Source organism: Octodon degus, unplaced genomic scaffold (genome assembly GCF_000260255.1).
Source record: "Octodon degus isolate 3935 unplaced genomic scaffold, OctDeg1.0 scaffold00054, whole genome shotgun sequence".
Lineage (NCBI taxonomy): Eukaryota > Metazoa > Chordata > Mammalia > Rodentia > Octodontidae > Octodon > Octodon degus.
In genome coordinates, this window is record NW_004524630.1 from 11,779,975 (window position 1) to 11,805,554 (window position 25,580).

The 25,580-nt window shown below is 52.1% G+C and overlaps 1 protein-coding gene and 1 non-coding gene across 23 annotated transcripts in view; both read right to left on the bottom strand.

Moving 5' to 3' along the window:
- The window catches only part of Mical3 (microtubule associated monooxygenase, calponin and LIM domain containing 3), a 218,064-nt gene that overhangs the window by 31,634 nt on the left and 160,850 nt on the right, over positions 1 to 25,580 (bottom strand). For 17 of the 22 annotated variants that reach the window (XM_023717698.1, XM_023717717.1, XM_023717715.1 and 14 more), the window contains 4 exons: positions 16,395 to 16,590; positions 7,628 to 7,881; positions 3,788 to 3,925; positions 2,706 to 2,768 (listed from right to left, as the gene is read on the bottom strand). In XM_023717698.1, coding sequence (XP_023573466.1) covers positions 2,706 to 2,768; positions 3,788 to 3,925; positions 7,628 to 7,881; positions 16,395 to 16,590 — 651 coding nt within the window. The remainder of the gene's footprint in view (positions 1 to 2,705; positions 2,769 to 3,787; positions 3,926 to 7,627; positions 7,882 to 16,394; positions 16,591 to 25,580) is intronic. The other 5 variants (XM_004633390.3, XM_023717705.1, XM_023717700.1 and 2 more) reach the window with 4 other exon arrangements.
- On the bottom strand, positions 14,840 to 14,938 carry LOC111817320. The gene has a single exon (XR_002821557.1). It is a non-coding gene; the product is annotated as a small nucleolar RNA U13 (small nucleolar RNA).

The following is a 25,580-nucleotide window of genomic DNA, read 5'->3' on the forward strand; positions in this document are numbered from 1 at the left end:
GTACTTAACTCTGGGGGAATTTCTTAGAAAGCTGCCCTGAAAGTGGGGGTGGGCAAGTCACATAACGCACGGCCAGCTGTCCCACAGAGCAGTGTCTTCGCTGCAGCCAGCCTCACCACTGCCTCCAGCCAGCACTGGGGCAAGGGCACCACGCGGGGCACTGGTGCAGGCGCCCCTGAGGCCGGACTATGATGAAACCCATAGAGGGACTTGCTTTGGGAGGAGCAGGGGGAAGACTGACTAGAAAGGGTATCTCTAAGACGCTGGCACTGTCTTCTAACCTAGATGCCAGGTAGGCAAGTTTCTATTGCTTTAACATTCCTTAAACTGGGTGTGGAAGTGTATGCCTGTAACTCTAGCAAAGGAGGCTGAAGCAGGAGGACTGCTGCAAGTTCCAGACCAGCTGGCTATCCAGTGAGTTCGATGCCAACCGGAACTGCATGTCTCGAACAAACAAACCCTAAAATTAATTCCTTGACCCATATTCCTATCTTTTTATGCACAACACGCAAGATGCTGGTTTGAATCTAGTTTCTGGAGGACTTATACAAAGTTTGGGATGTATCAGACAGTCTAGGGCTCAGGGACAGATGGATGTGCTTCAGGCTGCATCCTGGGTTGGTGAATGATTCATGCCACACCTGTCTCCTACATTAACAGCATCTGCTGAGGAAACACCTGGGGAGACCAGCCAGTTATTTCCACAGGCTTGCCTTGAACTATGTAGCCCAGGCTGGCCTCGAACTAGCAGCAATCTTCCTGCCTCAGCCTCTGAGTGCTGGAATTACAGATGTGCACCACCACGCCCAGCCATTTCCACAGGTTAAAGCCTCTGAGTGACCACCCTGCTCTTGGCCACGCATAGAAGACAGTTCACCAAGCACGGGGAGCAGGACTTCTAAGCAGGGCAAGTGAGAGCCCCACCAAACGCAGCAGTGGTCCACGGACCTCTCGTCAGACTTGGGCTTCGCATGTGGACAGCAAGCTCATCATGGTAGTCTACCGTGTGTGAGCATTAAAGACCTGGTGGGCCACAGTAAGCAGAGCTCCTCCTCTGGACTCAGGGTTCTGCGCCTGACATGTTTTTGTGAATGACTCAGAGAGTGCTGGTGTGGAGGTGGTCACCTCACACTCTCCCTGGCTGCAAGAGAACCCTGCCAGGACCCCCCCAGTCTGTCCCTGGGCTAGCCTGTGCCTGTCCCGGGCTCTTGGTCCTTCACCGGTTCTCCTGTTTGGACTTTCTAAGCAATGTCTGCTGTAGAGCCAGAGGGGTGTGTGTGTCAGGGGAACGTTCCTCAAGGACCTTGAAAAGAATGATTATCACACGTATCAAGAAACAAGCAGAAGAACTACTGATGCAGCAGCGGCGGCGGTGGCGGCGGTGGCGGCGGCGGCGGCAGCGGCAGATGCTCAAGGAGACTGCAGCCTGAGCAGCGGACTAGGGATGAAATCCAGGTTAGGACGCGGCGTGGAGTGCTCGAAGCGGCCACACGCCTTGAAAGCCAGGGACAGATCCTACCGCAGCGGCCAGCTGGGAAGTACCCCCCCCCCCGCCCACCATTGGGTGCACACTAACTAGGTCTCAGCCGTTTCTGTCCTGGGGTTGATGGCTCAGGGCCAGCTCGGCTGCGCACCCGTGGCGCTCCCTCTCCTGTGGCCTGTGATGCCTCATCCCACCCTGAGGGTGCTACTCCTGCCACTGCTGAGGACAGCAGGCTGCGCTGGGAGGCGCCTGGTGGTAGAGACCCACACAGGCCAGTCTGTCCCAGGAGGATCCCAGGCAGGAGGCAATGCCACGCTTTCATTTCAAGGCAGAGCTTGCGAATGCACACAGGGTGACAGCACTCTGCTGTCACCGTGACTGGGGTGGGCATGGGCAGCGTACAACGTGGACAAGGCAGAAGACCCTGGTCATGCTGCCTGGAACCATCACCTGCCCAAAACGCCAGCAGTTCTTCATGGAAGAACATATTTCCAGAAAGATCTAAGACAAAAAAGGTTTCTGGATTACCCTTTGGTGTAAGTGCTTAGAGACTCTCCTCAGTCTGGAGACCCAGTTCTGCCTGCCCGCTTCCCTGGCCAGTTCCCACTACACATCTCTGAGTTCTGCCTACTTTCTTCTCTGATACTTTGATTGGTCTGTCTGATTCTTCTTGCTTTCACACTAATTTGTGCAAAAAGCCTCTACCCCAAGCTTTATGAATAGGAAGAAAAGGCTGGTCAAAGCTCAGAGGATTAAAGTGCCTGTAAGCGGGCGCAGGGGTCGGGGGTCCATCCCTGGGCCTGCCCTGTTGGCCCCGTCCCCGGGGCACGCTGAGACAGCAATTGAGACTGGGCGTGGTGGCATGCGCCTATAATCCCAGCTCTTGGGAGGCTGTAAACAGGCAGATCACTAGGAGTCTGATCTAGTAGTGAGACCCTGAACACCCTGTAGACCCTTCCCTAAAATTAAAAAAAAAAAAAAAAAAAAAAAAAAGAATAGAAAGAAGGCTGTGTCTGTCCTTCTCTGTGGCTCAGGGAGTGGGAGGCGCTTCTGGCCCATGCAGGAAGGCTGCCCCGTAAGGCATGCAGTGCCCCACCCCCGCCTCTGGCTCCGCCCTCACATGCACCTGCGGCAGGACCGGGGGCTAGTGTTAAGGCACCAGCAGAGCCACCTAGGAAGAGAGGTTACTGTGAGTGGGGGACACCCAGCATCACCAGACTACCTCCAGAGACCGTCTCCAGCCAGGCCTGCACTGCTGCGCGGCGTATAGAGGGGAGGCCGGGTGCTGGATGTAAAACAGATGATAAATACAGAGTTACACAGCAGTAAGCGCTCCCAGGCAAGAGAGCTGAGGCAATCCTGATGTCCAAACGGGAGATGCTGTCACGAACACAGGCCTGTCTGGCACCAACAAGGGATGATGATCCACTGTGAACCTGTGAGGCGGGCACTCAGGGCAGGGAGAGAGGAGGGAAGCCCCTGGGAGGGTGGCAGTGCTGTCCTGCTCCAGCAGCGCCTCTCTTGCCACCCTCTGCACAGAGCTGTAAAAGCAATCTTGGAGGCTGGTCTTGCCTGCTGGAAGATGTGGGGCTGCAAGGAGGAAATGTCCCATGAGAGGAGGCGTGTCCTTCCCAGGGCAGGAAGCACTCTTCTGTAAACACCCTGGGAATACTCGAACCCAGGGAGGGGTATGTAAGAGGGTGTCGACCCCAACGGCGTGCAACTACAAGATGTGGAGCCGAGACCACGCAGCCCCGCGGCCCCCACAGACTCTTTCATCCTTCATTGCCACTCCCGAAAACAAGCCTGAGTGAGGCACATTTTCACCTGATGGGCGAACACAGACCTCAACTGAAACCTACAGTTGGAAACCACACGGAGGCTTCTGAGCCTCCTGCACAGCTCTGCTGACTTCACTTCCGCAAGTGGCGCCCTCCCCTGCCTGCTACACATGGTCACCTCAGGCCCAGCCCATGGGAAAGCACCAGCACCTCTGCAGGGACAACAAGAGTGTGCCATGGGTTACGCGGGACAGCAAGCAAGTGCCCACTGTTCCCCGGGTCAGCTTTGTGTTACTGTTTGCATCAGTGGAGACAGACTGAAACCTCTTATTCCATAAAGAACTTTACATATCCCAGAAGCAGAGGCCAGGGTGGCCATTGCGTTAAATCAGGAAAACGCACTATTCTGTGGCTGGCTGCTGACCAAGCTGGCGGCTTGCACGGGCAGCAAGGTCCTCTGCAGTCGTGGGAGGGGACGGAGCTTGAGGACCACTGGGGCCTGCTTGTGTCTCTGGGAAGTTACCTCTAGAAGTGGAGGACTCGGAGGTTGGGACCATCCTCTCCTCCTCCTCCTTCTCCCGAATGTGTGTCCAGTGCACATCGGCCTGGATCGCCAAGGGATCCTCCGGATTTATGATCTGCTGTAGCCTGTGGTTCCCGGCTAGTGACCAGGTTCAAAGGATGGAGCAGAGGACAGAGACAGTGGAGCGAGAACATAAACAGCAGGGAGCGGAGGGGAGGAAACACCGGAGGAAAGGAAATAGCAAAGTTACAGTACTTGCCAGGAGCAATACGCATCAGAAAGAGATTAAAAAGTGAGACCATGTGCTGAGACACACACGCGCACGTGTGCACGCACATACTTCTCATTGTCGGATTTAGTCATTTTAGCTCACTATATACTATTAATTTCAATAAAGACAACTGCATAGTCCACGTCCAAATACAGATTCTGAGCTCTTTGCATCCTCAGGTGTGTCTGAGGGACCCAAGTGCCAAGAGCAGATCATAACTGGCCTCTGGGGGCCACCTCCAGGGGTCCCGAGGACAGAGCTGTTACTCGCAGGGCATGAGACCTGCAGGACACATCACTGTGGCTCTTTTCATAAGGCAGATGCTTACCACCACTTGCCAGGCCGACAGCTTCTCCTTGACAAGTGACAAGAGAGGTGCGACAGGACAGTGCCTTTGTGCTCTCAGCCAACCAGCTTAGGTGTACTCCGTTGGCTTTTAGTGTGGAGCTTATGCAGCAAGAATTTCTACTAGAGAGAAAGTCACCCTTCCCTGAGAAGCTTCATGCTGCATGCCAGGTTTGGGACAGGGACATGTCGCAGGAGTGTGGAAGGCAGAGGCTGGGAGAGGAAGCGGAACTCTAGCTGTAAAACTCCCAATTTGTGGAGTTCCGAGACATGCCTCTGCTTCTTCTGTGAGCAAAGCCTTCTTCCCTACAGTTTCATTTGGTGTGCTGTTGAGCTCTCTGGACAGGAGACCTGGCCCCTCAGCTAGACACAAACCCACCAGCAGTCCCTTCTACTTATTCTTGTTGTCAGGACGAGCCCATGGAACTGGCGTGCAGCCCCTGCTCTGTGGGTCCCTGTCATTAGTGCTCGGATCGTGCCACACAGTTGGGTTAAGATAAAGGAGGCAGCCAGTGACCGGGGGGTGGGGAGGGAATGCTATGTAGGAAGGAGGGTGGCTGTTTAGACAGCAAGAGCAGGTGCCACCGGATCTGAGGGGCTCTGGGCTTCCCGCAGGGGCCTCTTCCATATGGGAGCGTATGTTCTCCTTCCCTCAGCAACCTGACTGGGCAGCCTGGCTTCCTAGCGTAACTCACTATGACGACAACCTCTTAGGTGGAGCAAGGGGAAGCTATATGGGTGGTGGGTGCCAGTGAAAGCCTCAGCGTGGATGCCAGCTGCCTTCTGCCACGTGAGGACGCTGACCTCTCACGGGCTCCTTACTGCAGGTCGTCACACGCTTGTGCACTGTTGCCAAGACTGACTGACATGTCTTTATGGTGCTAGACACCCCTGGGTCACAGCAAAGTCACCCGGGAGCCTGGGCATCTTAGGATGGGGAAGGTAGGTCAGAGAGAGAGAAAGGCAGGGCCTTTCTTTACCTTCTAAGCAACAAGAGAGCCAGCCTCCTCCAGGTGCAGTGCTCTGCTTTCAGTTAACACCGCAGCCCTGCGGACTTGGCGATGGCATGAAGCCCACCTCTCTTTCTTCTCTGGGGAAGGCTAAAGGCACCTGTGAAGGTGATGGGAGAGCTGTGGCCATGCCCGGGGCCTTCTGCAGTACAGAAGCTGGCTTTTAGCTGATAAGAACTTGCAGTAAAAGCTAGAGCATGGAGAGGAGGCCGCATGCCACACGCTCTCCTGAACTCCTCTGTGGCTCCTCTTGAACCTCTGCTGCCCACAGGCTCCGCTCTGCTTTGCCTGGGAATGCTGGGCCCGGGGACGTACCCAGCCAGGGGAGGTTAAGCCTGGGGAGCAGTTCTGTGACGCAGCTCTTTTCACGTGGGACCTGCTCTTGGAGGCATATTTAGGATTGCTAGGGAGCTAGGGTAAAGGTGGGTGGGGGCAAAGTGGGTACCTTTACGTGTACCCGTTTCTTCTTCCTTTGAGAGATGCTGGAGCCACTGGCTTTGCAGGAGTTCTCTGTCCCAGGGGCAATACTCCCCTTCTACAGCAGGGGGAGCCCGACACCCACAAACGGCATCAAGAATCCCACAGGGGCACAAAAGGAGAAAAAAGGGAGTGGAGGGGAGGAAAGACAAGAGATGGTGTTATCTTTAGCAGCGAGGCAACAGTGTCTACTGCTGCCTACAGTGTCAACGTCTGCTGCTTGGAAGACAGCATACACTCCAGGATAGGAACACTGGTCCCACCTAGTAATGTTCAGAACTGGGCTGAATTTGTCCTTACGTATTTCTCTAGCTGAGGCCCTGTTCCCTACAGGCTTGGTCTTGCCCTTAGGTCCAAGACTAGGAAGCTGCCTTCAGGAGAGGAAGCTGGCTAAACGCTCCTACAGGGGGAGCTAGCAGGCTCGGACCCTAAGCTGTGTCAGGGCAAGAGCCTCTCAGCATTAATGGCCACGTGGAGATGACTTCTGGGATAATATGAACAGGCTAGTGTCTCTGACAGCAGGGACATAGGTAGCCAGGATCTGGAGCGCCTCACATAGACCCTACTTATGTCTCCTGACTGGCAGGAGCACAAGCCACCACACCTGTATCAGCTTTGGCCTCCACCTTTGGAGGGGAGAGAGGCTCCGCAGGGGAGCTTTCTAGAAGCTTCTGAGGATATGCTCTGACCTTGGACCACTCAGACCAATTCCCAGGGTCCACGCCACGGTCAGGCATGCTTTGTTTCCTTCCACCTTGCCTCGTCAGGACTAGTGTCTTGAGGCCCCACCGTTCTCCACTGAGGGGCTCGGGGACAAGAACCCCGAGTCTGGGAAGGTATGGGCCTTATGGTGCCAGAGGAAAGAGCCCTTGGGCTCAGCTTGGGCAGCAAGTGTGGCAAATTCCAGGAAATGCAAAGAAAAGCCTGGGGCAGCAGGGCAACCACGTGCCACGTCTCCTGTGCAGTCCAGTATTAGCCTGCTCCCTGTCCCCAGACAGCGGGAAGCGAAGCTCAGAAGGCAAAGGCCCGAGTGAGTCCTCACTCCCAGCTCTGTGCCCTCCAGAGACGGAGCAAGGCCCTTGTCTGGGGAGTCCGGTCTCCACTTGCCTTGGTTCCATCCTCACCTCCCATGGGCCCCTGGGGAGAGGACAAGGAAGAAGGGTCATCTTTTCTACACAGGCACGGAGGGGGGGGCCAGAAATTTGCTTCCTTGTCACTGGAGGTCACAGACCCAGAGAGAGGTACAGAACCAAGAACTCCCAGGCAAGAGTCTTTCAGAACAACTAAACCGACTGACTAGTGAACCCCAGCTCCTCCAGGACTCCGGGCCCCAACATTCCTCTGAGCATCATCAAGGGAGCCCCATGCACTGGGCAGCTAAGCTCCCAGCAGCCTCTGCCATCCAAGACCGGGAATCAGAGCCTCCCCCAGAGAGCTCAGTTTCCTTGCTTCACTCTAATTTCTCTAACCGAGATTAAAGGGAAAAGAGAAAACGAGAAGACAGGAATGTATAACCTAATTAGAACCCAGCCTTTGGACTGGCCCCTGAGCTCTGCTTCTAATAAGAAACAACAGTGTGAACAAAAGGTATTATTCCCACCGCATGGTCTGCCCTGCACCCAGGGCCGGGAGATGAGGTCTCAGCTCCGAAGGAGGCGCCTTCGTGACTGAGCCAAGGAAACCTCCAGCACGCACACGGGACAAGGTCAGGGCTGGCAGGAGAGGCTTTTCTCTGACCTTCACTAGATGCTTCCTCCTCCTCTTCCTCCTCCTCCTCCTCGTATTCCTCCTCCTCCTCTTCGTATTCCTCCTCTTCCTCCTCCCCAGCCTCGAAGCCCTTGGAGGCCTCCAGCTCCTCTTCACTCCTTCCTTTCAGAAGGGCGTGGATCCGCACAGCCTCCTTCCAAGGAACACCGCCCAGGTCAGAAGGGGGCAGCTGGCCTTCCTCCTCCTCTTCCTCCTCCTCCTCCTCCATCTCCGACTCAGAACTGCTGTCAAAAGCAACCACACAGCCAAGTGAGGAAGGATGGAATGTGGACAGGGGAAGGATGGTTCAGAGCACAGCATCTCCGCAAGGCGCCTGCTGAGCACAGTCCTCCCTGCCCAGGAAGAGGGTGATGGAACAGGATGACACACACCCAAGTGAGCACCTACAGGCACCCGTGCAGGCCTACGGCCCGGAGAACACTGTGACCCTGGAGTTGGGGTTCACAGAGGGCCTCACGGACAGAGCAAAGGTAATGCACTAGTCTTGCTATAAATCCATAATCCTAAGCACCGAGAGTGTAGAGAAAATCCTCCTCTACCCTGAGCCATTTGAAGATGTCAATTCTACTCTACTCAGGTCACTCAGTGGCTTCTTGGGAGAACATGGGCCTGGTGGGGACAGAGAAAGAGCTGCAAGAGCAACCAGCACTCCAGGCCAGGGCTGGAGGAAGTAGCTGATGGATTGCCGGGCTGCTGGGACTCGTGGGCCACACACAGGCCACACACAGGTAAGTGGCAGGTGAGGCCTGGCCCACTGCAGAGCCATGGCACAGAGCCACTGGGAAAGGCCCTTCACACAGGGGTTACCACACCTGACGGGCACGGCAGCTACACTCTGCACACCTGTGCCCTCCCAGCCCACGGCCAGCTCGGCCCAGAGACTGCACTGCACTCGAGAATTTAAGGAAGCCAAAATCCAACCTCTACCTTCTAGGACCCCTCTTCCCAGCCACGCAGAGGGAAGAAGTAAGGCAGGCAGGCTATGAATAAAATCCCCCCTTTAGTGCAGAGGGCTCCCTTGGAGAAGCTCAATTGTCTTGCAATTTCCAAAGCATCTTTGCCCTCTGGGAGAAGTGTACACTGGGCCGGGCTAGAGAAGCTGTGGCTTTCACAGTAAAGCACGGGACCAAGCCCTGCACGATGGAGCGCCAGGCCTAGCCCCAACTTCCTGGGAAGGTGGGGTCCTCTCCTACCCAGGGCAGGCTTCCTCCCAGCCCACCTGGCTGTGGGAGAGCGCCAGCCAGTGTACACACTGCAATGGATGGCACAGTTACTCTGCATGCTATAGTGCTGTACAGGGAAGAACCTAACCTTGCTCAAAGAGAGGTCTGACTTTGGCCTTATCCTTGACTTCAGGGAGAGAAACTCTAAGCTCCCAGGATGTTCTCCTGAGACCACAGTAAAGTGGGTCTTTGTCTGCCTGGGGCCTGGGGTGGAGAGTCTAATAATGAGACTCAGGTCTTTATGTGGGAGCTGGCAAACCAGAAAGCTCAAGGACATGATTTAGGGGTCTGGGTCACTCAGTACTGGGTGACCTGGAGACTGAGATCAACCACTGGACTATGACTCAGCCAGCTCACTGCCTGTGTAATAATTGAGGCTAATAACAGTCCTAATAAAAACTCCAGACACACAGGCTGCTATGAGTGATAATCTGTGTGTACTGTCACCCACTGATACCAGGAAAGCAGTGTTGTCTGAGTGCACTAGCGCCGGACAACGGAAGCTCCAAGTTGGGCAGTTTCCTAGACTCTGCCATAGGTGCCTCCCTCCTTGCCTTCATCTTCCCAGGGCCAGGCCGTCCCCTCCCAGGGCCATAGTGGCTCAGCTTTCTGGTGATAACGGTTACCAGAGCGCTGAGTTAGGAGCTCAGGCAACACTTGCTTCACGGGAGTGCTGTGGACATTGGGGCCACCTACTCTCATCAGACATGTGTTATACTTGGGGGTCCTAGCTCTTCACTGGCTCACTGACTCACCTATATAGTCATTCATTCATTCAGTAAGCATTTCTGAGCACTCACTAAGGCTGAGCCAGGGGACGTAAGAGACAGAAAGGACTGGCTCTGTATTCCCAACTCTCACCCCATCCATTCATTCACTTATTCACTCATTCACCCAAGAGAAACTGGGTGTCTTGTATCTACAGCATACTTATTAAATATCATACAGAACATGAAGGTGATCTAGGAGAGATCCTCATTCCCAGAGCGAGAAAAGACGAAGCAAGGCACAGCAGAAGCACAGTGGGCAGAGGGCTGGGAGGAGGCGGCGTCAATGGGAACAAAAGGATTTGGACCACAGCAAGCTGGAGCTGGGTTGTCAGCACTCCCGTTACTGCTTTCAGTTCTCTGTCTTTGTGCTTTCATTAGTTCGTTTTCTCATCGATGACTATAACCCAGTTCATGTCACTTAACCTGCTCAAACATGAGGGTAAGGAGGTCTCAATGCTCTTCTTAATTCTTCGGCAGGCAGAGGGAGGGCCACCCTTCCCTCTCCTATGGCTGAGTGTGTCCCCATCTTGTTCAAGGCTACCCATGCTCAGTCGGCTGGAAGGGACCCTGCTGCAGCTTCCTGAGCGAGGCCTCATGAAGATGCGTCCATGCTTGTGCCGTGCACAGTGTGGCAATGAATAAATCCCCCGTCATGAAGACAGTGAGGCACACTTATGGCTGAGAGTGCCACTCGGGCTAGTTTTATGGTAGCTCAAGGGCTGTGGGAGCCGCGCAAGTGGGGCACACAGGACATGCGAGGCCCACGCTTGCTGCTCTCCGTAAGCTGCCAGCTCAGCCCACTTCCGAGACTGCTCCTTGCTCCTAGAGACCCAGCATAGGCCCGCCAGCCTTCTGTACTGCATGCCGAACAAGGAGAACCAGAGGTATGATAGCTAGTCCTTCCCAGGAAGTCCTGTCCTGTCCTGTCCTCTCCTTTCCTTCTTGAGACAGGGCTTCACTATGTACTTCAGGCTGGCCTCAAAATCACAGTGATCCTCCTGCCTCAGCCTCTTAAGTACTGGGATTACAGGCACATAGCATCACATCCCACTAGGACATCATTTTCATAGGACTTGGGCAGTTTCTAGGGCTGGCTGCCTACACTGTGCACGATTTGCTGTATAGATCTAGCACTGCAACATTCCCTGTCATCCAACATTTCCTGGCTGCCTGCAGGTTCTGAGTCTCTGGGTGCAGTAGAGGGAGGATGAGAGGTCGACTCCCATGACAACAGCCTGGACCCTTATTAATCAGGGATAATCACTATGTGTGTGTGGGGCAACACAGACAACCAATTTCTTCCTCATTAGGGAGGAAACGATATCTTCTCAGTGTATAGCCTTGTAGGAGAGATGAGCGCCAGAAAAGCCGGCCCTCTAGGCTATCGTCCTCTCAAAGCAGGCATCTGGTTTGGCCCTGGAACATATGGCATCCTGGGAGGCCGATCTGCTCTGTGCTGTCTCGGGGAAGGCACCGGGCTGCGCTCTCTCTGGAGTCTTTCACATCAGGGCGCATCAGAGGCAGGTTGAACGTGCATGGGGCCATGACAAGGGCCAGGGAAGGCCTGCCTGGATCTCGGAGGTGCTGGAGTGACAGTGCGGGAGAACCTTTGCTAGGCAGAGCCTGCAGAAGAAGCTTAACTTCCACAGGAAGACTGCAGCAGCAAACCTTCCCTGCTCCAGTGTATACCCACTTAGGCCTCTCAAGGCATCTTCCCTAGTTCTTCCCTTCGGATCTTCCCACTAAGCCCTGGCAGGAGGAAGCAATACCAGGCTTGTGAACGAGGACCCCAGAGAGACAAGCCAAGTGGAGGGTCTGCCCAAGAGGGCATGAACAACGGAGGACGACAGTGCCGGGGGGCCGAGGGTGCCCAAGGACCGACTTTGCTGCACGTGGCTCTTCCTCTGCTCTTTTTTCTGTTTTTGGTTCATTTCATTTTTCTTTTCCCTACTAAAGCATTTCCCTTGCATTCGCTCACTCAGCTACACTCCAGGGTACAGTTACCATTATGAGCGGAACATTCTTTGCTCAGAAGTCGGAGGCCTGAGAGCTTCTGAATGGCAGTATGATTCTCAAAAACATTTGGAGCATTTCAGATTTTAGAGTTTTGGATTCAAGATTACCCAACTGTGAGGTCAAGGGAAGCATTTCAAATTCTGTAAAACCCTGGAATCTGAAATGGTTCCAAGCATTTCAGACAGGGGAGGGTATTCTCATTTTTACGAATGAGGAGACTGGAGCCTAAGGAGGCGCATCACAGCCGTGAGGAGGGGTGAGAGTCCCAGTGACAGCCACAAAGCACCACACTGGTTCTCCAGCAACCTAAGGGTGGTTTGGAGCTGGCATGCAGGGCAGCAAGCCCAGGAGGTATGCTATGGTCTAGCCCTGGATCTCCTCTCAGAAGGCACAGGAACCGAGGCAGGCTCTGCAGGGGGTACCCGCCAGCTCTGAGGTGATTTACAGAACAAAATAAGACTTTTCTAACCAGAGACCACACTCTGCTGTCCTGCTCCGCCATGCCCTGGCCCCACCTGTCTGACAACCCTGTGAACACACTACTGCTGAGCAGGTGGTAGAAATGTACATTGCCCGGCAGTCTTCACACAGCGGAAATCCAATGTGTGCTCACCAACATCCTGTCACCTGCACTCCCGTTACTGCCTCTGTGGGGAAAGGGGGTGAGGCAGGAGGGAGGGACAGGCAGGAATCACCGATGATTCAGTCAGCCCTCTGGGGTGACTTTTCCTTGCAGTTATTCTGATGGAGGGCTGGCACGTCAAGGGACCAGGCTGCCCTGTGTGCAAACGCACCCCTCGCTGCAGCACTCACTGATGGCTCTTTAGAGCCACAGGTCCATGAACACCACAAAGGCCAGCAGCGGGGCACTGCGCAGGCTGCCCTCCTTGCCTCAGCAAATTCCTTCCAGCAGGCAGTCGTGAAAAGCCACGCTGAGATCCCAGAGCTGGCTCTTTCCTGTCTTTGGCCAGCTCGGTCTTGCCCCAGGAAGCCAAATGCCATTTCCTGGCTCTCCTCCAGCAGACAAGCTCCCACTTGCCCGTGAGGGAGGTCAGGCAGCTGCCTGGGCCCAGGCCGAGAGTCGCTGACACAGCTCAGCTCGCAGGTGCCTGTGTGAACGACGTCATGAGTCGGCGTGGAAACCTGCCCAGGATGTCCGGGAAAAGCACTTTCCTGGCCTCCCTGTCTACTCCCCCGGGGATGGACGAGGAATCAATTCTACACTAAGCGTCCCAGGTGGTGTTTGTGGCCAGGGAAACTTGGAAACTTTGGAGCAGCACCTGGGAACTGTTTAAAACGAAAATTCCTGGGCTTTCCTCCATGGTGCAGGAATCAGTGGATCAGGCCAGCAGAAGCTCTTCGGCAGGATCTCTGGGGCGGCAGGGGATGGTGACTTTGGGCCAAAACCAGTTTCTGCCACTGACCCTACCTCTGAAGGCAAAAATCCCCGGCCGCCACCTGCATGCTGCGCACACCTACAGGACATAACAGCAACAGCTGCTGCTATCATTTTCTTAGGGACTACTGTGCCTGGGTGGTGCCAGATGCCTTATCTGACTTAATCCTCACAGTGAAGCTACAAAGGGCAGCGCCATGTGCAGACGAAGAAACAGGCACAGCAGGGCTGCGTTCCTGGCTTCCTGCACAGGCAGTACTGCTGCGTTTTGAGTCTGGGGCTCAAGATTCTGAGACATCCCACCCCTGCCTTCCCCAGCAGGCGGCTGTGCTGAGTTCTCCGAAACGGTGGGCTGGGAGCTCCTGGACAAGGCCTCAGCATCTGCCACTTCTCAACTTTGTCTGCCCATGGAGTGCTGCAGGGAAGCAGGACGCAGCGCTCGGCCTGCGTCCCGGGGAAGCGACAGCCAAGCCCGAAGCGCCTTCCTTACTTTCCAGAGACTGTTTCACTCAGTATCCACCAGATGCAAATTTGCTGTTGTTCTTATTATTGCCTTTCTCTAAAAAGACTCTTTTAGGGCCAGCCAAATAGCTCAGCGGATTAAAGGCGTGGTGGCATGTGCCTATAATCCTAGTGCTTGGGAGACTGAAAACAGGAGAATCAAGACGAGTCCGTAGTGAGACCCTGTGGACCCTGTAGACCCTTACTAAAATTAAAAAAAAAAAGACCCTTTAAAACTTTTTGTTTGTGTTTTTGTGGTGCTGGGGACCGAACCCTAGGCCCTGTATAAGACTAGGCAAATTCTCTACCACTGAGGTACATCCCTGGCCCTTGCCTTTTTTTTTTTTTTTTTTTTTAATCCAACAAGACGAGGCACTTGTTGCACCTTACAGATACTGACTGGTATAATTTATTTTTATTTTTTCGTGGCGCTGTGGATGAGCCCAGCTTCCGTGCACGCGAGGAAGAGCTCTGCCCCTGAGCCACAGCCAGCCCCTGAGCTTGGATGCACCCTCCACTCTGAGCTAGAGTTTCCCCAGCATGCCTGGACACACGGGCTCCTGTCCCTGCCACCGCGTCACTCTGAGCTGGGCACACCCCATCTGGGTGTAGTGGGTGGGGTGCATCTCATGGATGCTCCTGATGTGAGGCTAAGTTATGTGACGGTGACTCGCAATCACTGAGACTCCAGAAGTGCACGCACCAAGGGCAAGCTGCCCCAGAATGCGTGCTGGAGCTCTCTGCGGGGCCAGCCCAGAGTGGTTCACCCAGGGAGTGTCTGCACCAGGGCAGAAGGAGACCGCAGCTAGCAGCAACTCTGCCCAGCGAACACCCCCTGAAAAACATTCTTAGGGCCTTGAGATGAAGCGTGCTGCTTTCTTTTCTTCTTTTTTAAAGGTTTATTTATTTATTTTGCTCAGGGTCTCACTATGCAGTTTGAACTCATAGCAATCCTCCTGTCTCAGTGGTCTCAGTGGCCAGCTCAGCGTGCCTCAGGGTGGGGCCACCATGGATGAAACCCCAGTCCCTGCACTTGCCAGGCAGGGCACTTAGACCACCGAGCCACCTCCCTGGCCCAAGTGTGCTGCTTTCTTCATCCCCACATAGCCCTCTGTTACGACTATGTGAAAGTGTCTGGCATGTGAGGCGGACACCCTCAAATGTTTCCCAGAAGCCTCTACGGGTCTGGGTACAGCTAACATTCCTGCTTGAGAATCTGCAAGACTGTCTGGCTCTGCTGATTTTGCCCTTTTTCTTTCTTTTTCTTTTCTTTTTATATCAGATGGTAATGTGCTGACATCACAACAAGGTCTGAGGGGGGCACAGCTGTGCATCTGGCATGAACATTCAATCAGAAACTCATACACCAGAGGATGGCCTTTCTTTGCTGTCCCCTCCCCTGCCAGCAAACACCCATCCTTACTGACACTGGAAGCTCTGAGGAAAACACAACATGCTGGACTCCTGTAGGAGCCTAGCCCCCAAAGGTATCACTTAGTTAGAAGCGAACCCTGGAACCAGCTGAGCACAACCCACTTGCTGTGGCCTCTGTGACACCCCAGATTTCTGCCCTTCTTTACTTGCAGTAGCCGAAAACACACCAGAGATGTAAGGAGCTTCCTTGAGACTGCACAGTGACTTGGGGCCGAGTTACCCCAACCCTAGCCCAGGGCTCCTTCTGCAACACCACCCCCTTGGGGACACTCTGCTTTGGGTCTATTTTCTCCCTGCGTGAAACTCTCTTCTAGTCAATGAGTTTGTAAATGACAGTATGTGACTTCAGTCTTTCCTGTTACCCTCTCAATGAGTAATAAACTGCTAAAGACACAGTATCCATGTTCAATAAATTTTGTGGACATGATCTTCACTGGCCCTGCCCTGTTCAGGGAGGTATCTACCTTATGTGCAGATCTGTAAGGTGATATGTTAGTAGTAACTGTAACTGCTGATTCAGATAGAAGACACAATGGAAGGGAAGGAAAACAGAAAAGATCCTGAGTTTGGATCCAGAAAGCCTGAGGTAGAATCTCAGTTGCTACCTGTTTTCTTGCTCAACAGGTGACAAAATACATGTTCTCACCCACTTTACAGATTCCTGTGAGGAGACAGAGGGCACCACACAACATAACTCACTGGTAAGCCGGGTGTGGTGGTGCAGGCCTGTAATCCCAGCACCCTGGGAGTCTGAGGCAGGAGCACAAGTTCAAGCCCAGCCTGGGCAATTCAGTGACTCACCAAGACTCTATCTCAAAATAACAAAATAAGAGATTAAAAACAGGCAGTGGGCATCACATAGTTCAATCCCCACTTCTGGGAAAAAATAAAACCAGGGGGCGGGGGAGATGGCTCAGTGGAATAAGTGCTTCCAGCAAGCGCAAGGGTCTGAGTTCAATCCCTGGCTCCACCAAAAATCAAATCAAATCAAATCAAATCAACAACAACAAACCCCAAAAGCCCACAAGTGCTTACTGTGCTGAGTACTGTTTTGCACCTTCTGCCCACATAACCCGCACACCAGTTCTGTAAGGAAGGCACCAGTGTTAGCTTCACCCTACAGGTGAGGACCCTGAGCCGACAGTAGTCATGTAACGTGCCTAGGGTTGGTTCCACAGCTGGAAACAGAAGGGTCAGGTTTGACCTAGACAGCCTGGTGCAGATGCCACACAGAACAAACTCCTGCAGAGGCTGGGGAGATGGCTCAGTGGAATAAGCACTTGCCTGGCAAGCGTAGGGGCCTGAGTTCAATCCCTGGTTCTGAAAAACAAAAACAAAAACAAAAAACCCTGCAGAGCATTCAGTGGGGGTTCGGGCTCGGTCACAGCCCAGCTGACCTGCTGGCCACGTCCTCCTCGGTGCCCTTGTCCAGCACACTGCTCAGGTTGTGCTCGGCCTGCGTCTCCTCAGGCACCTCCTCCAGTTCTTCTGCCCGCCTCACAGAGCGCCGGTAGTTCTCCAGCTCGATCCTCTCTGGAGTGCCTCGCAGCCTCTTGGCGACGCTGGGCTCCTCCAGGCCATTCACGCTGGAACCTGCAAGGCAAGCAGAGAGGGTAAGCACAGGTGGCAGGGACACGCAGCACAGCTGGGCCTCCAAGGCAGGTGCTGTCACTTCCATGAAGTCAACATACAGCAGGCTGAAAATCCAAAGGTCATGGATTTGATAAAAGGTGGGAGGGATGCCGGGATGAGCGGCAGAGCTTCCCTACATAGGAGGAAACAAAGACTGCATGTCCACATTTACTCCTGGATCACCCCTGAGCCCTGGCCTAGGTGAGGCGGGGTACCCCTCAGCAGCAACTGTGACAGCAGAGGGGAGTGGGATATGAATGCGACCTTCAGTAGCTCTTCTCATGCTTGGGCTAAGCAGCACTCACAGGGAAGCCAGGGGTGACCTGGTGACCAGGGACACAGCAGAGGTCCTCACTGTCTGGTGACTCCACTCTGGGATCCAGGCCAGCTCTTCCACTGACCTCTCAAAGCCATGGCTGGTTTGCCTGTCTCCCATGCTCAGCTTCAGGGACAAGCACTTTTATGTGTTTGTTTTTTGCTTTATTGAGACAGTCTTGCTCGGTTGCCTAGGCCGGTCTCAAACTCACAATGATCCTCCTGCCTCAGCCTCGTGAGTGTTGGGATTATAGGCTATACCACCATGCCCAGCTTGGGCAAGTACTTTTTGCAGAAGGGAACAGTGACGCTGGGCCCCTCTACCATGTGGTTGTTGTGGTTTGAGTGGGGTCAGGTATGGGGTGTGGGTAAGGAGGTATCCACCCACCTCTCTCGCACAAAGGCATATTTCTCCTCTGCACACACCAGCCGTCTGTGCAGTGGTGCTAGAAGCTCTGGAGTACCCTGCTCCAGCACCTTTTATCCCGGGTCTGAGCACCACTGATGGATTATGCTTACTGTACTGCCATTCTTTTGTGTATCTGTGAATACCACTACAGATAGATGGAATAAAAACACAAACAAATGCTGTCTTTGACTCCAACTCATGAGTCTTTCTTAATCCAAACAGGTACCTTGCCTCCCTTATTATCAGTCATTGGCCCCATTTGGGTTAGAGGACACCCACCAGACTCTATGGTGTGTCTACAGTGACATGGCATGGTACATGGGTGAGGAGTGAGACAAATCCTTAGGTTAGACCTCTGCCTCCACCAGACTGGCTGAGGATCTTAGGAGAATTACGCAACCATTTGGAGCTCATGACTGGTCTACAAAGGAGAACACACCCACCCCCAGGGTTACTATGAGTAGGGAACGCAATTTTAATCATATGTGAGTCTAAAGTATGCGTGTGCCGAGTCTGGGCCTCGGGCTTATCAGGTCCCTCTGCTATTTTAACCCAATGTACAGGCCACATTCAGGATATGAGTTATGAAACACAGCTGATGTCCAGTAAGGTTTCCACCACCAAGGTGTGTGTACTGCCACACAGGTACTCGGTATCCACTCAGTCCAGAATGCAAATAACAGTCGCCTGATAAAGAAAGGCGGGCAGGGCAGCAGCCGCAGCTAAGGAACAGGGACAGGCACTTGGGTTTAGATTTTATCAGACTTTCACAAGGAGAGACACAAGTGGTGGAGAAGAAGCAGAAATTCAGTGTGGGGTGGGTCATGAATGGTCTTATGCTCTGGGCTGAGCAGGTTCCTGTGACATTCCTGCGACTGGGAGGTAATGCTGGGGTCTAGCAATGTCACCCAGCTCAGTTTTGGTCCATCAGTAAAGCCTGACCAAAGGAAAGGAATGGTGGTATTAGTTTAGTAATTTTTGTGTCAAAACAAGTTGTATAAAAAATGTTCCTGGGGCCAGCACTTCTCTTGTGTGCAGGGTTTCAACCCCTTTGCAATAGCATGAGAAAAAGCTTTTTAAAAGAATGCATGAGCGGCCTGGTGGGCGCCTGTAATCCCAGCACCTGGGAGACTGCAAACAGGAGGGTCACTACGAGTCCGATCTGCGTAGCGAGAGCCCGTAGACCCTGTGCTAAATACATTTAAAAAAATGCATACAGACAGACACAGGACAAAGCCCCAGGGCATCTGTTGCATTTACTGAGATCTAGCATGTGTTTTAGAGAATTGTTATCAAAAAGCAAGTCTGGTGGCACGACCATTTATGATACCAGGTAGGTGTGTTGTGCTGGGGTCTGAACACACATTCGCAGGCTCACCTGTGCCCCAAGTGTGTGCACACGCACACACACACACACACACACACACACACCACACCCTGAGGAGCATCACACCTTTGGGCATATCATTTTATTTTATTTTATTTTTTGCAGAACCGGGGATTGAACGCAGGCCCTTGCGCTTGCCAGGGAAGTGCTTATTCCACTGAGCCACCTCCCCGGCCCGGGCCATCATTTTAGATATCCTGATCCAGAATTCAACAGCGCTCAGGGCCCCGGAAGCTTAAGCTCTGATGCTAGATGTGAGCACACGGACGCTGGGAAGCATCTGAACTGCAGGTAACAGCAGCAAAGAGAAAGAAACGGGGCCAGGCAAGTCCGTATGGCTTCCCCTGAAGGTTCTCTCTCCTCAGCGAGACCCACATCGCCAAGCAATTGGGGGCCGAATTGCTGGGGGGGAGCTGGGGACTCCCTGACCACACCACCATCGGACTCTTTCCTTTTTTTTTTTTTTTTTAAATTTTTTTTAATGTTCTTTTATTTTATTTATTTGTGTGTGTGTGTGTGTGTGTGTGTGTGTGGCCAGCTCAGCCCACCAGGGGGCAAGGCTGGCTGGCATGTGGTGCTGGGGGATTGAACAGCGGTCCCTGTGCTTTGCTAAGCTTGTTCTAAGTAGGTGCTTTAGACCACTGAGCCATCTCACCAGCCCCATCGGGCTCTTTCCTATCATGCATTTCTTGACCACAGAGGGCAGATGAGATGAGCAATAGAAATAAAGCAGATGAGAAATGGAAAGCAGGTGAGAAAAAGAAATACGAAACAGCTACCTAAGCACAGGTTTTCCAGGCACTCCATAAACGTGAAATGAAAACCAGCATTTCTTTTAGATAGAACAATGAAACACAAAATAACTGTCCTTTCAGGGAAAACGAACCATTAGCACTCATCACTTCAGACCCAAGCAACTGCAAAGAGGAGCGTGAAATGGCTCGTGTGGAGACATCCAAGCAGCGAGCAGCGAAGCTTTGCTGGGGATGATGCGCCCCGCTTGCCAGGAATCCTACTAGAACCTTAAAAGTGGCAGGTGAAGACAATCACTACCTTTAAAGAGCTGCAGGCTGTTCTGGGAAAGACAGTCCTGCAAATGGCTTTCAGCACCACCAAGCATTTGCTGGTGACCACCTGCAGCCTGCAGGATGGATGACGGGAGCACAGAGGAGCGCAGCTTACCCTTGCTGGGGATTCAGGGAGGTGTTCAAAGGAATGTGCAGTAGGCTTAACTTGAAGATTCTTTTCTTTTTTTTTTTTTTTTTTTGAGGCAGGGTCTCACTGTGCAGTGCAGGCTAGCTTTGAATTCACTATATAGCCCAGGATGGCCTCAAACTCATGATGATCCTCCTGCTTCAGCCTCCTGAGTGCTGGGATTATAGGCATGTGCCACCGAGCCTGGCTGGCATTACAATTTTGCAGATTAAGTAGCTGAAGTTCACAGACATGAGGCAAGCTGCCCGAGGTCACAGAGCTCGTGAATGGTAGAGCTAGGAGGTGAATCTGATGAAGAAAGCAGTCATTCAGGAGAGCGCCATGCGGTCCTTACACTAGTGACATGGAGAGAAGAAAAGGAAGGCATGTTTGTGTGGAGGCCTAGTCCGTGTTTCCCTTCTGGTGGCTTCACTGTAACCTCTCCCCACTATATTTGTCTACATGAAGGATGTGGAGCTTCAGCGTCTCTGAGCAGAGAATTCAGCAGCTGGGACAGCAGACAGTCTGCCCTCCTCCCAGGGTTATTTTGCTGGAGATTCTGCAAGCTCTGCAGCCCAATAATGGGTCATCAAGCACCAGAACTTGGCAGCCCAAGCCCAACCCCGGCCTCTGGGGAGGGGAAATGTTGATTTACTGCTGAGCTTGGCTACAACCAACAAAAAAAAGAAAGCAGAAGTACTCAGAACTATTCAAATCATTCACACATCATCCCTAGAGAAAGGACGGACATTCTGGGCCAGGCCAACTTCAAGAAGTGTCGTGCTGCAGTGTGTGTGAAAGTCAAGGTGGAAAGGAGTATTCACTTCTGCCCCCCCAACACTGCCAGGCTCACCCCGCTCATCTGTGTGGCCACAGGCCCAGTCCAGGTGCCTTGGCAGGGCGTCCCCCGGGGGCTAGGTCTCTACAGAGGTTGCTTTTCCAAAGGGAAAGTGGCATTCAGATGAGAACTGGAAGGTACTCAAAGCTCTCCAACTGCCAAAATAGGATGAACATTCCTCGCCTATGACCTCAAAGTACCATGGGAAACGTAATTAAAAAAGCAAAACAAATATCTATCTATCTATCTATCTATCTATCTATCTATCTATCTATCTCTCAGTGATCAGTGAGATTAGCACCCTTGCTCCTCTGTCCTGAGCAGGGACTACCTGCTAGATTCTCCAGATGGTGAAGACAGACTCACAGCAGCAGAAGGAACAGTGAGGAGGCTTTGGTGGTGGTGAACACTGCGACAACTGCAGAACACCCCTCCCTGGATGGCTCTGTCATAACCTATGCTAGAAGAAGACTACAGCAGAGCCGACACACTAAACTTGGGAATAACCTAGAGTCTGGGTTACTTAGGAGGCCCAGACAGGAAGACTGCTTTGGCTCAGGAGTTCAAGACTACCTTGGGCAGCGCAGCAAAGCCCTAGTGCTGAAACATCAACACCACCACCCCGACAAAAATAAACCCTAATCACAGGCAGAAGACGGGTCCGGCTAGCTGGCCAAGACCCACCTGACTTTCTACCTCCCAGGACCCCATGTGACAGCAGCCCCCACAGGAACTTCCCAGCTAAAACCAGAATGGAAGATCTGGAATAATTTCCAAGGCTGATTCATCCCTAAGTCGGGGCCAGCATATCTCAGGTTATAGGTAGGCTGATTACAGCTTCACATATACCAAAAGGAAACAGATACCAGGATCAAGGCCACCTCCTAGACAGGAAAAAGGCTCTGGGCCCGACCTGAGATTCTGCTTTGGGACATCACTGCTGGCACGAGCCCACCCTTTATCCTCACAGCACTTTTCCAGCAGGAAGACCCGCTCTCACTGACGTACAGGAGCTGCCAGAAGCGTTGCTGCCTGCCTGACTCCCAGGGAGACACGAGGGACCCAGATGACTCTGAAGTGGTAGCGTCTTCCAAGGGCCTCAGGCAGGCAGCTCTGGTCCTGTCCCGCCTGCCAGTGGCATCAGGGCCCCATGAGATGGGGGTTCCCTCTGAGGACGAGACAGATTCCGGCAACTATGGGCATCACATAGGGGATGTGGATGTGGGAGAGCTTCATCTCCTCTGCCCAGATTCATCTCTCCCCTTTCCACTTACATTTATTTATTTTTGCGCGGTACCGGGGATTGAACTCAAGACCTTGTACTTGCTAGGCAGGCGTTTATTCTACTGAGGTATCTCCCCAGCCCTCATCTCTCACTTTTTTTCCAATTCCTTTTTTAATTTTTTTTAAATGTTCACAAACCCCCCGATGGTTATCATACATATTTATGGGCTACAGTACTGTTGATGCATGTAAACAATATAGTCCCAGCATTCTAGTCGCTCAAACATTTATCATCTCTGTGTTGGGACCCTTCAGACTCTTACAGTATTATTAGTATGTAATAATTTGTTGTACACTACAGGGACCATGAGACAACAAAAACCACTGGGCTAGTTAGTCCTAGCTTGCTGTTTTGTGCCTGTTATCTGACCTCTCTGTCTCCCCGACCCTCCCATCCTCTGGTGACTCTTCTACTCTGCTTAGAAGAGATCCACTTTTTTAGCTTGAGAGCACTGGAATAAAATCTGCTTCTACGAAGGACCTAGGAAAAGGGACAGTGACCTGCGATCAACTGGCCTGACTTCCTGTCTGTAAGCAGGATGGCTGCGGGAACGCGTTCATTCAACCACCACTCTAACAAATATTTACTGAATGCCGACTTCCAGTCAGGCACTGTGCCAGGTTCTCAGGCACACCGGTGACAAAACAGACAAGATCTCTGCCCCAGGGGAACCTTCTTTCTGATGCAATACAGGTGTCATCTGCCTGCTAGCAGGGACTGGGTGACCCAGGGAGAATGGAAGGTGTCACTTAGGACCAGGTTCCAGTAAGAAATGACACTGTGATTTGAAATGAGCATACACCTGCCATTTTATTATACAGAGATCGTCCCTCAAAGATGCCCCCTCTTGTCTTTCTTTTTTAAATGCTAGAGTTAATCCCAGGGCCTTGTATGTGTTAACTCTGCCATGAAGCTACACCAGGCCCCAACTGCTTCTTTTGTCAAAAAATTACAGGGGGTTTTTCTGTGACTTTTCTCTCAGGAAACATTAGCTAGTCATTGTAGAGTCTGTCTACACCGAGTCTGAACTACAAGGTCTCAGGGGAGAAGCTAAGGAACATAAAACCTCCTGAGGAAAGAATCACCAGAGCAGCAGCATACATCCAAATTCCTAAATGCACAGTGAAAATCTGTCAGGGTAGCTTTCACATTGCTAGATTCACTGTTTTCAGAGACATCCACACAAAATTACCCTGAGAAATCAGGGGGCCTCTCCTCACCCAGTGCCTGGCAATACTACAAGGTGTGCATTGTATGTGGGGCTACCGCCTCAATCTGTTTCCTTCCTGAGTTGGAAAGGACATAGCTTCTACACTCTCCCACTTCTTCAGACACTGAGCAACATGGATGAAGCCATGTAAAGCATGGCTATTCTACAGCAGAACCACTGCCCAGCCTTATCATCAGAATGCGTAAGGCCACATCGGGGCCCCAAGGACTACAGCTGGGCCAGTCACACTAGAGTGAGGAATCAATATGGAAACACTTCAGCTCCGTTCTCCTGGGGGCTAAGGCTCCCGCAGGAGTTCTTGTGTAGCTATCTGAAAAGTGCACAAGGTAAACAACACCCATCTTGGGCCCCCGTAACACATACATCTAAACTAATAAAAGGGCTCACTTCCTGACTTGGAACTTCAGCAACACTCTGGTCAACATGACTAGGAGTCTATGGAGGCAGGCCATTAGCCTGTCTTTAGCAGAAAGAGGCCACTCCCAGCTTGGACCTGACGTGGGCAGGAAACTGGCCAGGACTAGTGACGGGTTGTGTCACCTGCAAGTGGCTTTGCTCCTCTTTTGCTCCAGGATTGTTTGCCTTAGAAGACTGCTTGACTGAGCTCACACTTCTCTACTTTTTACAGCTATTTTCTCATCAAGCCTGGAAGCTGTGTGTGCCACGAGGCACTCAAGCCCCCTGGTAAGGTCATGTCTGCCCATGGGCATCTGCCTGCCCTCTGCGGCTTCCTACTGGCAGAAGCCTATGTTCATAAGATCCAGGATTATACCGCATGGCACGTTTCTTGGGAGGAATATGATGGAGAACAAGCAGCAGCTTTTATTGAGCAACTGCCCACAACAAGCACCATGACAGGGGCACCCCTACACTGACCACAGAATTGTGTCACTATCTCCTAAACTTGTTATTACTATTATAGGTTGAGTAGCCAATGTTCAAAATGCTGGGATCAAAAGTGTTTTCAATTTTAGAATTTTTTTCCTGCTTTTTGGAATATTGGCATATACATAATTAGTTATGCTGGGAATGGGACCCAAGTCTAAACACAAAATTAATTTATGCTTCACATACACTTTATATGTATAACTTCAAAGCAATTGTATGAAACATTTTAAATAATTTTGTACAAGGGACTGGGGAGATGGCTCAGTAGAATAAATGCTTGCTTTGCAAGTGCAAGGGCCTGAGTTCAATCCCTGATTCCGCCCCCCCCAAAAAAAATTAATAATAATTTTGTACATGAAATCAAGTTTCATGGTCTGGAATTTGGTATGCTGTCACGGAAGTGCTCACTAAGACTTCAGATTCTGGATTTAGCTTAACACATGCGACATTCATCTCAGAGAGGTAAAGGAACACGTCCAAAGGACCAGGGAGGCTGAGGCAGGACCAAGCCCTACATACTAAGCAAGCACGCCTTGCACCCACCCATGCAGGGTGGAAGTATGCGTGTCCAAGCTACAGGGGACAAGTCACCTGTACCACACGAAGGCTCTGCCACCCAGCTACGCCCCATCCCATGACAGAATTTTCAATTGCCCTTTACACAACAGTCTTTGTTTGGGCTATTTTTATGTGGGACACTGAGAAAAGTAGGTCCAGTCAGTGAAGGGGAAGCTCAGTTGCTTTGTAGATATGTAATTACTCAAAATGTTGGGAAATTCTGAGTTAAATATTACAAGACAGAGAGGCCAACGAGGAGGAAAATGTGGCAGGGGGTAAAGAAGCGCTGTACCAGGGAAAACCACCCAGACGGGACTGGGGACACTGCAGGCCTGGATCCTGCTCTCACGGACATTAGGGGAGAATACCCTGACCACATGTTTCCACACCATGGCCATTCTCAATCCACACCATCCCACAGGGCTTTTTCAGTTGGCTTTCTAAATATGGGATTTTTAAATAAATAAAATTGAAAAAAAAAAGGGACTTTTTTTTTCCCTCCTGTTATTATAGTATCTTCCCAAAGTATCCCAGTAGATGGAAACTGTGATAGCCACTACCCTCTCTGACCAAGGCAGAAGGGTTTCTTTTGTTTATACCCTAGTCTTTTTCTTTTTTTTTTTTCATACTAGTGTATTAGAAAATACATTTCCCATGTGTTATAGATAAAATTCAACTTGATCCTTATCAGACAACTAGGTCACATCACGGAGCGGCTGCTTCTTTGGTGTTGGGAGTGGAGGCTCGCTGAAAGTTCTGGGATTTGGCTGCGTTTTCTCTTTGGCCCAGGAGGCTGTGGTCTGCCTAGGACTCTGCCTTCCTCACCTGGCTGCCCACTTTCTTTTT